This window comes from Peromyscus californicus, unplaced genomic scaffold (assembly GCF_007827085.1).
Source record: "Peromyscus californicus insignis strain IS unplaced genomic scaffold, ASM782708v3 Scaffold_20__1_contigs__length_68692818, whole genome shotgun sequence".
Classification (NCBI taxonomy): Eukaryota; Metazoa; Chordata; class Mammalia; order Rodentia; family Cricetidae; genus Peromyscus; species Peromyscus californicus.
The window spans coordinates 17,277,400-17,288,925 of record NW_026294503.1 but is presented as its reverse complement, the minus strand read 5'-3'; the positions used below and the strand labels follow the sequence as shown (position 1 = coordinate 17,288,925).

The window sequence follows — 11,526 nt, the reverse complement described above, 5'->3', positions numbered from 1 at the left end:
TTGTTGGCTTTCAGGGTGGGCTGCAAGGCCCATCTGTTTAACTAGGCATTTGCCTGATTCTGCAGAGGGAGGATTGGCAAGTGTAAGTGTGAATTTGAATACCAGATACAGGATATTTAAAGCTAAATTTCTCTTTAATAAATTCACCCAGAGGTGCTTAGCAATAGATAGTTTTGAAAATGATTGTAATGTGTGCAACAGGAACACTTTGTTTTTAAAAGCTGAAAGGTGTGTGACTGGGGGAAGAAATAGACTGGAAGTCTGTCTCTGATACTGCTTTCTTCCTTAGGTCTTGCCGGGAAGGAGGGTGGAGTACTTCAATAATTGCCTTTTATGTGCTGGAAGGAAAATGATCTTCCATTTTATAAGATGCTGTATGGTCCTGATAGAAAATAATAGGATATTTCTTGATAGTATGAGTGAAAGGCATGTAGGACCAAGGGATGTCAATCTTGGAGGTTTCTTTTTAGAAATTTCCAATTTATGATGTGTTAGGGTAAACAGTTGGATTACATTTCTGAAATACATGTTCCATCAGGTAAAATCATTGTGATTACAGGCACTGCAACGGTTAGTAAGTTATGTGCTAAAAGGTTGGAAATGTAGAACAAGTATGCCTGTGCTTAACTGCTAATCCCTGCTTGTATCTCTCCTGAATAAACTACAAGGAAAGAGGGGACAGATGCTGAAATAACACAGCAGAAAGGGGATATTATGTCATTCTAGGAGAATAATAGCATTAATACAGCTCAAGGAACTATTTTATCGATGGTTTAACTACAATAGACTATTCCAGAATTCAAAGCAGGATGGGAGATGATAAAGAAGTTATTTTAGTGGAAAGTTGCTTCTTTTGTTTTGCTCTTTTATTTCCTCTAATTCTTCCTTATTTTCTGAGGCATCCTACACAGGCCCAGGTTGTGGTTTTTAATGTCCTCCCTCCATTGTTCAGAAATTTATTGCTCTAAATGTGTGAGGATGGTTTGAAGAGCCTTACACATGTTTGACAGCAGAATATAATAAATGTAAATAATTCTTTAATATTTCCCCTAATTCAGTTTGTGCCATGCAAATGTCAGGACTAGAAAAACAAATCAATAAACATTTGAAGGAAAACAATATACATAAGTTAGTTTATATATTAAAAACAACTGTCAAACAATTATGACCTCATGTATTTGTTGGTTGTTTTGAAATATTCCTACCAGAGTTAAAAAATGCTATGAGGGCCTTTGAGCTTAAACATATTGTGTCAATCAAGAGCATATGTGATATATCTGAAGCATGAGGTAAAAATTTTCTTCATAAATTATTGCATCAATAAATAAGTAATTTGCTTGAAAAAAATTATAAAAATATTTGTGCTTTTATTAGGTTCTCTACAGACCTTTTGAGGCTGATGTAAATGAGTTGATACTGCAGCATTTAAATCTCTGCTATCCTAACTTGAAACACAAAAAGTAACGTGAAGACTCTATTTTTTTTTTTTTATTTCTCAGGCAAACTTCAGCAAAATTGAGTCCGTGAAACTTCATTCATTAAAATTTTAAGTGACCGTGGATTTGTTGGCTTCAGTACATGGAGTGTAACTTTATCCTTTCAATTAAAGGACATAATTCACCCCTGGACCTTTGGCTTTACTTTTTCATATAATATATAATTTGGGTACACTTAATGGTCAGATTTTGTATTATTACAGGTGGAAAAACACCAGCCATCTCAAGGGTTTTGTGCCTGCAAAAGCGTGTAATTTAATTTTTTTGAACCAATTTAATCAATGATGGTTTCATGTGTGTAAATTTACACTCTTGACGACTGCCTTAGATTTGAGGGTGACTGGGAGGAAGATCACTTCCCCTTTTAAAATGTCATTTAAATCTTGGGGAGCAGTAGGAGATTAGGGCACTAATCCTTGTGATAAATTGTGCTGTTTAACTTTGCTGAGATGATGTTGTCTCAGATTTTATCAGCTGGATACCAGACTCAGCAGTTTTACTTCTGTTAACCCTTTAAACACAAGCCGCGTGACCACTTGTATTTCAAAATTTATTTGACCTAACAGTTTCAGTTAGTCATGGCCAAAGAATGTTTCACTCCGATCCTTATTATTTTTTCTGAATAAAACTAGTTCTCGCTGTGTCGTGAATATTTCCATAAAAGCCAGCAAGCTAATTTATGACTTAACAAAGAAAATAAAAGGCCTATATTTAATATAGAAATACCTTTTATAGGGGAAATTGGTGGTGGACAGTATTAAATGACTCCAGTGTGGAAATATGCAGGTGGTCATTAGGAGTTGACTGTAAGATTTACTGAAGATTTTCATATTAAATTCCTCTACATGCAGGGCCATATATAAATCCAATTCTGTTAAAAAATTTAAACTGATGGCAACATGAATAATTTTATGCATATGACACCATTGTCTTCTCCCTCCTTTAGGGAATATATTGTTGCCTTATTGTGAAACTGTATTTTGACTACTCTTCACCCGACTAGTTTCTCTATTGGGAAAGAATTACTGCTTTTCTATTCATCAGTGTATGGGACATGCTTCTGAAGCAGGTCTGAACCACGAAATTGCAGATCTGCCTGAGTATATAAGTGAAAACAAGGATCATTTGGGAAAAGGAGGGAGGTTCTACAATCATTTATTTCCGTTTTAGGTTTATATATACATTTACATACATGTACACACACGTGCGCGTGCACAGACACACACACACATATGATTGCCTTTTCCACTTCTTATAATAGCATGTCTTAAAAAACTCTTATCTTTTCTGCAAGAAGATCTAAGAGTCAGTGAAAAATATTTGGGGGAAATCGCTGCACCTTCAGCTCACAGATTCGTGATCGTACCTCTCAAAAATTCTAATTTTAATCATTTTGTACTTCAGAGAGGGATGTTTCTCCTTTTAGCACAAAATTGGTTTAAGCTGACTTTCACTAGAGGAAAAACATACCACTTAAAGTCACCCAACTGAAGAAAATGAAGTCCAAACGCCCAAGAAATGTTTACTTAGTTTTTAACACCTCCTATACTTTGAATCCTGTCTTGGTAATGTTTTATGCATTGTTGATCTTTAGAAGTTAAAGGGAAAGATAGCCTGCTCGTTCCCTGAACTTTATGCTGAGGCAATTTCTCTTAACAAGATGTGTGATAAGAAAAAGAATGTCATGCCTGATTCAGAGTTCCTTATCTGCTTCGAAAGCCCCAAAGACCAGCATGTATTAACCTGGCAGTGACTGAATAATGTCCCCATTTTATCTGTTTTGTGGTACCCCTTAAAGCACTCATTGAGTTTCTGGCTTCTCAGCTCAGAAAACCATAGCAACCTCAGTCCGCACTTCTCCAACTCAGGATAGAGTTCAAGTTGTTCTCCTGAAGCCCTCCTACCATCCAAAAGCCTGGGAAATCCTGACCACAGACAGCCGAGGTGTCCTAGGACTTCCAGCCACAGATTAGAGGGCGGGGGAGGGGGGCGCACACGCACACACACAGATCCTTGCGTCCTTTAATTGAGAGCTAGAGGGAAAGGTAAAAAAAAAAAAAAAAAAAAAAAGAAAAAACCAACACACACACACACACACACACACACACACACACACACACACACACTTTGAGAGTTCTTGGCATTCTCCAGGACAGCATCACCAGTGTCTGGGTAGCGTCGCCTTGGCTGCCACGCACTGTCCCCCGCGCCCCCAAGGTAGGTCCGGGCCTCCAGGCTCCCCCTGGCCAGGGCAACCCGGCTTCCCTCCTCCCGCAGCCCGGCCGGTGGGGGAGGGGAGGGGCGGGACGAGCCGCGCGCGGTCCCCAGTTGTCGCGGGCTGGCGCGGCCGGCCGGTCCCGCGGGCGGCGGCGGCGGCGGCGGCGGGTGCTCGGGGCCGGGCGGGGCGGCGGCGGCGGCGGCGGCGGCGGCGGCGCGGGGACGCGCCTGTCTCTTTAAGGGAGCTCGGTCTGGGGTGGCGCTTTCCTCCGCGAAGGCTCCTTTGATATTAATAGTGTTGGTGTCTTGAAACTGACGTAATGCGCGGAGAGTGAGGTCCTGACAAGCGATAACATTTCTGATAAAGACCCGATCTCATTGCAATCTCCAGCGTCCTCTTTCTCGCTGCTGCTCGGTGGTGGCTCCGGACCTCGCGTCCTCCTGATCGCTCTCTCGCCTTTGCCTAATTTTTTTTTTTTTTTAAACAACAGCAACAACAACAACAACAACAAAAAGCCCCAACAACACCCCCTCCCTTCTCCCACCCGGCACCGGGCACATCCTAGCTCTATTTCCTTTCTCTTTCTCTCGCGCTCTCTTTTTTTTTCCTGGGGGGGGGGGGAGGGAAGGGAAAGGGGGGGAGGCAGGAAAGACCTTTTTCTCCCCCCCCCCCCAATAATCCAAGATCAACTCTGCAAACAACAGAAGACGGTTCATGGCTCTGGCGGCCGCGCCACCATCTTTCGGGCTGCGGAGGGTGTTCCTGAGGATTAATCAACAGGTAAGGGGGAGCCGGGCGGGCCGGGGGGGCGCGGGCTCAGCCGGCCGGGGCGCCGTTCCGCCAGCGCTGCGCCCGCGCGAGTGTGCGCAAAATGTGGGCGATCGCGAGCGGGGAGCCCTGGGAATTAAAAGTGACTTTCTTTGAAAAAAAAAAAAAAAAGCTCAGCCGAGGGAGAGAGTGTGCTGCAAGCCAAGCGCAGGCTTCTCGGGTTTCACACGCATTTTCTTTCTTCCTTCCCCCCCCTCCTCCTTTGCGCGTGTGATTTCTTTCTTTCTTTTCTGTTCCCCTTAACCTCCCCCCCACCCCCCCCAATTCCTCTGCTCCCTTTGCTGGGTCTAAGGCATCTGAGCCTTGGAAACCAGAGAGACTTCAAACTGCAGTAGCCCCCAGAGTCAGGAGGGTCAAGTTCAGCCGCTGGGGAGGAGGAAAAACAAATCCCGATTTGCCAAAAAAAGAAGTTTCAGGCCGGTGCCCCCTCCCCCCCTCCCAGCCCCACTCCCCCTCGCTGTCTCTTGCTGGCTGATTTTAATTCTCTCCTACCGGGAGCAGCAGAGGGATCTGGAGGTGGCTGGACCCGAGGGGCCGCCGCCGCCGCTGCTGCAAGTTTTCTGGGGGCTCCTGACAAACGGGGAGCAGACTAGGCACCGGCATGCAGAGTAGTAAGTTGGGTGAACTTGGGAGGGTCGGGAGGGTTTCCGAGAGGGGTCTTGGAGTGGCCCTCCAAAGTGGTAAAACAGCATAGTCTGGCTTTTGGTTTTGAAGAGTTTAGTTTGCAAAGCCAGGCTTCAAACTTTTTTCCCTTAAAGGCCCAGCTGGGCTTGAGGGAGAGAGTGTGGCATCCCCCGGTCTACCCGTCTCTGGGCAGCTCAGGGCAGCCTGGGCCCAGGGGTCTGTGCCCTGTCGGTACCATGAGGCAGGGCCTTGCAGCCAGGGAGCTTCCGTAGGGGCTGAGCAAGGGGCAGACTTCCTCTGCGGTGCGGTTGATGCGCCATGTGTCGAGCGGGTCAGGGGACACTGGCTGGTGATTAAACGCCTGTCAGCGGTGGGACATGCAGGCAGACAGGCTCTTTGCTTTCTGTCTAGTTCCTGTTTGGGCTGTAGAGTCTGAAACGCATCTTTGAAAGGCCAAGGCAAACACCTCTATCCCTCCAAATAACTCCAGGATTATAGGACCCCATGAATAATTTGAGGGTTGAAGCAGGGGTGGAAGCCGTTTGAAGTGCAAAGCTGTTTTTGTGGCTGGGAAGGCTTTTTCTGTGAGTACCTGTCTGAGATGGTGGTGTTTCCCCTTTCACCAGGGAAGTCACTAACTGTTTTACAGCTCTGGAACTCTAAAGCCATTGAAGTGAGAGGGCCAGAGAGAACTAACTGGGGCTTCACAGAGAATCTTGCTTGGGCTTACTACATTTTAGGACCTGGCTGACTTCCCCATATCTTTTTAGGCCTCAGATTTGATCCTTTGAAAGTTTTTGAGTAAGAGCCATGGATTTAATGATGAATCCAAATTAAGATAGAATATCCATCCTTATCCGGTTTTGGGAAATCACCGCTAGCGTTTTAAGCAAGGTAAGTGGAGAGAGAGGGGCCGAGCGGAGAAGTAAAATCAGGCACAAGTTAGGCCGATTCATTGAACTTTTGTAAGCCATCCAGGTGAACAGGAAAGGGACTGGAAGAGATAATCAGTACAAAGGCAAAAATACAGATAAGGGCCTGAGACAAGATTACGAAGAGGTCATCATTCTAGGCCTTACTGACTAAATTTGATTGCTGAAGGGTCGAGGGGGAGAGGGGGGAACAAGACTTAAGTCTTTAGAGTGTTGTAAACTCCTGAATGCAAACCCACCAGTCTCTCTAGAGATCTTTCCCTGCAGGTTTTAGAAAGAGTTGATCATTTAGAAATGATCTGCCAGAGTGAAACATGTTAGGGACAGTCAGGAAAGTACTGCGGCTAGCAGGTCCTTGACTGGCCAAAATGAGAAGGAAAGTCTCTAGAATCTCACTGCTGGGCAGTTTCTTACATGCTGTTCCCTTGCCTCTGAGGCCCTCCCAGTTAGTGCAGCACTTGGGGTAGAAAAGCAAAGGCTCTAAAATAATCACCATGCGGCTTTTCCTCACTTTTCCTTTCCCCAAGTATGACAGGGTTGTGAATAAATACAGGGTTTGTATGGGAAGATGAAGCGTTTCCTGTAAGTTTCGATGCTGACAGGACAGTCTGGAAATGATACCAACATTCTGAGGATTTTTTTTTTCTTTTTACCTTTGAGTGAAAGTTTATTAATGGCATGCTCAAACTTTACAACTTCAACTTATATGTTCATTGAGTTTATCCTTTGGTAGATTTCATAGCTTCCTGTTAAAGCTGCAGGCTTTTTTTAAAAATTTAATTTAATTTTTCATTTAAAACATCTTCAGTCAGTTAAATAGACAGGGCCGTGAATATGCTAGTTTGAGGATTATTTCTGAATATGAGTACTGGGGAAATAGAGCTGCAAAGGAGGAAATAGAGTTATGATGACTCCGTGCTGCTGTGATTTCTCTAAATGTAAGGCTTGGGAATCGTCATCAGTACTCTATTGGCAAAATATTATTTACGTTTCATGAGCGGATGTCGGTGGCCTCCCAATGTGCCTCTTGCATGTTAGGCTATGTGTGCGTGGAATACTTTTACATACCTAGTAACTAAGTCTGACACTCTCCGAGTAACTGGTAGGGAGTACCTAGCAAAAAAAGTTTGTCACTCGGGAATTTCATATTCTGTCAGTGATTGTGCTGCTTGGGTAGCTCTGGTCCTTTGTTAGAGCCAGCATTAAAGGTGTGGAGGAGAGTGCCAGAGTGGCCGTGAATCCCAAGTTGAATTCAGAGCTCCACACTTTGACTACTAATATTGTGAAGAGTTTTATAGAAATTTCTACCTACTTGCATACAAATCGGTTTGGCATCCAAATTAGTGTGTGTTTAATCACGAGTGGCTTACCTAGCTCTTTACTTTGTCTTTGGCGTTCTTTTCCTTTTTCTTTTAAGTCACACAACACTCCTGAATTTATTCTAGTTTTCACTGTAAGTCTCTGTAAGACGCATAAGCAAATCTTCATTCATAAGAAAACCTTCCAAACACGGAAGTGAATGCATTGGTGGGAAAAGCTGCTTTTAAGATTCTAGTGTTTCAGTGGTGCTTTTACTAATGTTGCTATTATTATTATTATTAAATGTATATGTGTCTAAGTACAAATAGAAGTCATGATTTGCTTCTAAAGATACATGCATTTTCTATTAAAGAAATAAGACAAGGGTGTGAGGTTTTAGTAAACTCTTTTATCCTTTTTTGAAGTATATAAACATTACAGAGAATTTTTAAAGAATTTGAAACAGATTTTTTTTAAGTTAGAACTTTATTTTGAGTTTGAAATTGATGTCAACATTGATAACTAGCTTCCTGATATTTTCTATAATTATACATATATTACAATTATTATCTAATGCGTCACTTGAGAGCAAACAATAATATCAAAACACTGTGCTATTGTACATGGGACAAAATAGACTTTCACAGAGTTGTGGACAGGTGTCTATAATTGATTTCAAGGGAAATTATTATTTTTGAAATAAGCGATGAACTTAAAATAAAATGACTGGCTCCCATTAAAACGTACCCTCATGAAGATATTCTCTGGTGTGTAAAATGAAGCCATTCATTCAACACACTGTCAACTTTCCACTTGGTATTTGCCTCTGCTTAATTTAGTTTCCTTGGGACAGCTAGTGTGGTAGCCTGCATCTGTTTTTGGCAGGCATAGAAAACTATAAACTCAGACAGTTCTGTCTCAAATATTGTAGCTCAAGAGTTACAATCAATTTGATAAAGAACAGGCGAGTTGTATGAGCTTGCTTTCTGTTGTTCATCCTGGGTCCAGCTTTCAGGTAACGGGTTTCTCTTCCTTCTTTTTCTAATTATGATTACAAATGTTATTGATAACTAACTATTCTTGTTAAACTTCCTTATTTATTATTTATTGAGATATGGAGGAGTTAACGATAGCATATGCAGACTTGGCTAGACTTTGCTTATCTATAGAATAGTTACATTTTATTTGGATGTATGGAAAGAAGTGAATTGCATTGTCATAACAGAATTTATGGGATTTGTGGATCCCTTGTAGCTATAATATCAAGACGCTTATCTTAACTTTACAAAGCAGTAATTCAACACAATTTTCCAAGTTTCCTTATTTATGCTCATGTATAGAAAAGACTTAACATGCTTCATAATTATTTGCATTTAAAAAACTGAGCAGTTGTTTTTATTATTATCAAAATTACTTGCCTCCTAAAATCTTTGATCAGTCTACTGAAGTAAGTCCCCCAAAATGCCAAGATTTGTTTTCAGACTACTGTTCAGTAGCAGATAGAGAACAGCCTGTTTTCTCCTTAAATGTAAGTTGGTTCAAAGCTATTTGTATCAAATATTCTATTATAGATGACCTCAATAAGTGAGGCCTCAAATGATACAATTATGGCCACTTTGGGGGTCTTTATATCACTTAATGGCTCTTATTTCCCTGGGAAGTGAATTTCCAAACCTTTGCTTTGTTTGTCTGTAGGGGATAATGATGCGGAAATTGATTTAGGTTAGAAAGAGATCTTTGGGCTTAAGGAAAGGCTTTTACTGAATTTTCAAGACACTGAAAATTGTTTGAATTGTTAAGAACTAGTTAAGAGAAGAAGCCTGCTAGTGATAGTAGCTATTGGAACGATCACAGCATCGCCATGCTGAGTTCTTTTTATTTTCCCACCTCTTTTCACTGCCCCCCCCCAGCAGTTTCAAGTACCAAAAACAAAGATGAAATTATCAGTGTACTTCAGATTTGAAGCATCATTGAAATACTTTTTTGATTCAAAGGTATAATTGAAATACAAACATTAAGGCTGGCCGTTCACAATGTTGCATTCAAAAGAATAAAAAAAATTACTTTTAATTTTTAAAATGTTGCTAGCTCCTTAAAAACCTGCAGTAAATACTTTACAAGTGGCTAGACACCTTCCCTGGTGTTCAGTTTATACAAGTAGGAAACTTTCTCTCCTGCTCTTTCTCTCTCTCTTGTTTTCTTTAAACCAACTGACGTCATGCCAAACTTTGCTTTAAAAGAACAGACAGAAGTAATTGGTAGCTTTTAACTTTTAATAATGTTCTGCATTGGTTTTGGTGGCCAAAATGCTTTTTTTTTTTTTTTTTTAGAAAAAGAAAAAAAAAGTTCAAGTAAGAACGGGCTTGTAGCCTGAGGAAGAAAAGCTCCGTTGATACAGTTATTTTTATTCTTGTTTTTCAATTTGTTATTAAAACCCTTTTCTGCTGAGCTCCACTGTATTTTCTTCAGTTGTTCGCTGTGATAGTTGGTGCATTTGAGGTTACTGTAATTGAAACAGGTTGGGGGCTTGGAGAGAAAATGGATTTTTGTGTTACCTTATTTCTTTACTATTTGAAAGGAAAAAAAAAACAGGTTTTTGTTTCAATTGAGATTAATTAATGAAGGTTATCAATAGTGACAGGTCAATGAATATGTTTATATAGAGAATGCCACACCTGTTACCGAGAGCCTAAAATATGGAAGTTTAATTGTGACATTAATCATTTTTATGTGCGGAGGAAGGAAAATATATGAAATGTTACCAAAATGCAGTTTTATATTGAAAGTATTAGTTTCAAGGGTCAGTATGTTCCTACTGAAAGTGTTTCATTTTTCATCCTGAGAATTTTAAGTGGCATCTTTAAACCTTATTTATCACATAGTATTTTAATAATCTTTCTCTCTCATGCAGAATTTGCACAGGGAAATATAACTTTGTCTGCTTAAGAGACACCTTGATCACATTGATTGACAGGGGCCAACTTCAGAAGTTGGCAAACAGAAAAATCTTTTCTGGGGAGAAAAAAAAAATTGTGTCAGTATTTCCTTCCTTGGGAAAAGCTACTCCACCCAGAAGTGGGGCCCTCCTTCCCATTTGTGGGGCAGAACTGAGTAGCGACGTGTGTGTGACACAAACAGTTGCTGAGGTTGAAGTCTTTGCTGTAATAGCAAATTTCATCTGTGAGTTTGTTATTTTCACCCCTTCCAGACCCAGAAAGTCCCTAAAGAATAATATACCCTGAAAATGAGGTGTCTCGGAGCGGAAGAGTAGTCACTAGTAATTTTATAATTATCCAAAGTATTCTGTATAGTTCAGACTTTCGGAGTGTTCTCTTCTTAGAAATTTGACAATTTTGATTTGCTTTGCTTGTTCTCGGCATTTTACTGTGAGAGCTACAGACTTTCATTCGTATCCGAGAGATTCCTCCTTCGATAACTGCTCCTTCGCTTAAGTATTTTCCAGGGAAAACTAGAAGAATTAACTGTATGTTGCTCTACTAGCATAGTGCAAGTTTATTGGATTCAGTTGTGATTTAATTAATAAGTTTTAGAAAGTTTGCAAGCATAAATTTCAAACCATAGTCATGTCTGACATGAAGGTTTTTTTTATTATTTAATAAATGTTGGTCTGATACTTCAAAATTGGGGATTGTTATAAAGTTTAGCAAGACGGGAAAAGGCAGAAGGAGGTATTTGGAGATTGCAGCTCTTTAATATCAGCAGCCTGTTTACTGTGGATTGGTGGGGAGGGGTAAGGGGAGGCATTGTGGAAGATGATACAAAAAAAAAAAAAAGAATCCATCAACTGCGCATATGATCCCCTCCCCTTAAGGTTTACTTAAACAATATGTTTCGGTTTTGCCTCAAACCATTCTGCACCACCCCACTCAAAGCATCCACCTCTATCTTGGTTCCTGAGCGATTAAGGATGGTGTTTTCTGTTATATAATGAGCTGCAGTATTATTTGAACAAAGGTAACATATTTTGATTTGTGTAATTCTTTGGTAGTTTTTAGGAGGCTACCTACAGTGTAAGAGGAGTTCTATAGTATAAAGCCTGTGGATACTTGGTACATCCACGGTGACTGTACTGTCTTTGAATTATTGCAGCGATGTGTGCATGCTCTTG

The 11,526-nt window shown here is 40.9% G+C and overlaps 1 protein-coding gene across 4 annotated transcripts in view; it reads left to right on the top strand.

The window, feature by feature from the left end:
• Positions 1 to 3,596: 3,596 nt before the first annotated feature.
• Trps1 (transcriptional repressor GATA binding 1) overlaps positions 3,597 to 11,526 on the top strand; it is a 242,737-nt gene continuing 234,807 nt past the window's right edge. The window contains exons 1-2 of one of the 4 annotated variants that reach the window (XM_052747799.1): positions 5,000 to 5,153; positions 5,937 to 6,060. Coding sequence is in view for 1 of the 4 variants with exons in the window: in XM_052747796.1 (XP_052603756.1) it covers positions 5,144 to 5,153 (10 nt within the window). In the remaining 3 variants the exon portion in view is untranslated. Of the gene's footprint in view, positions 3,714 to 3,944; positions 4,495 to 4,999; positions 5,154 to 5,936; positions 6,061 to 11,526 lie in introns of those variants that run through there. The other 3 variants (XM_052747800.1, XM_052747798.1, XM_052747796.1) reach the window with 3 other exon arrangements.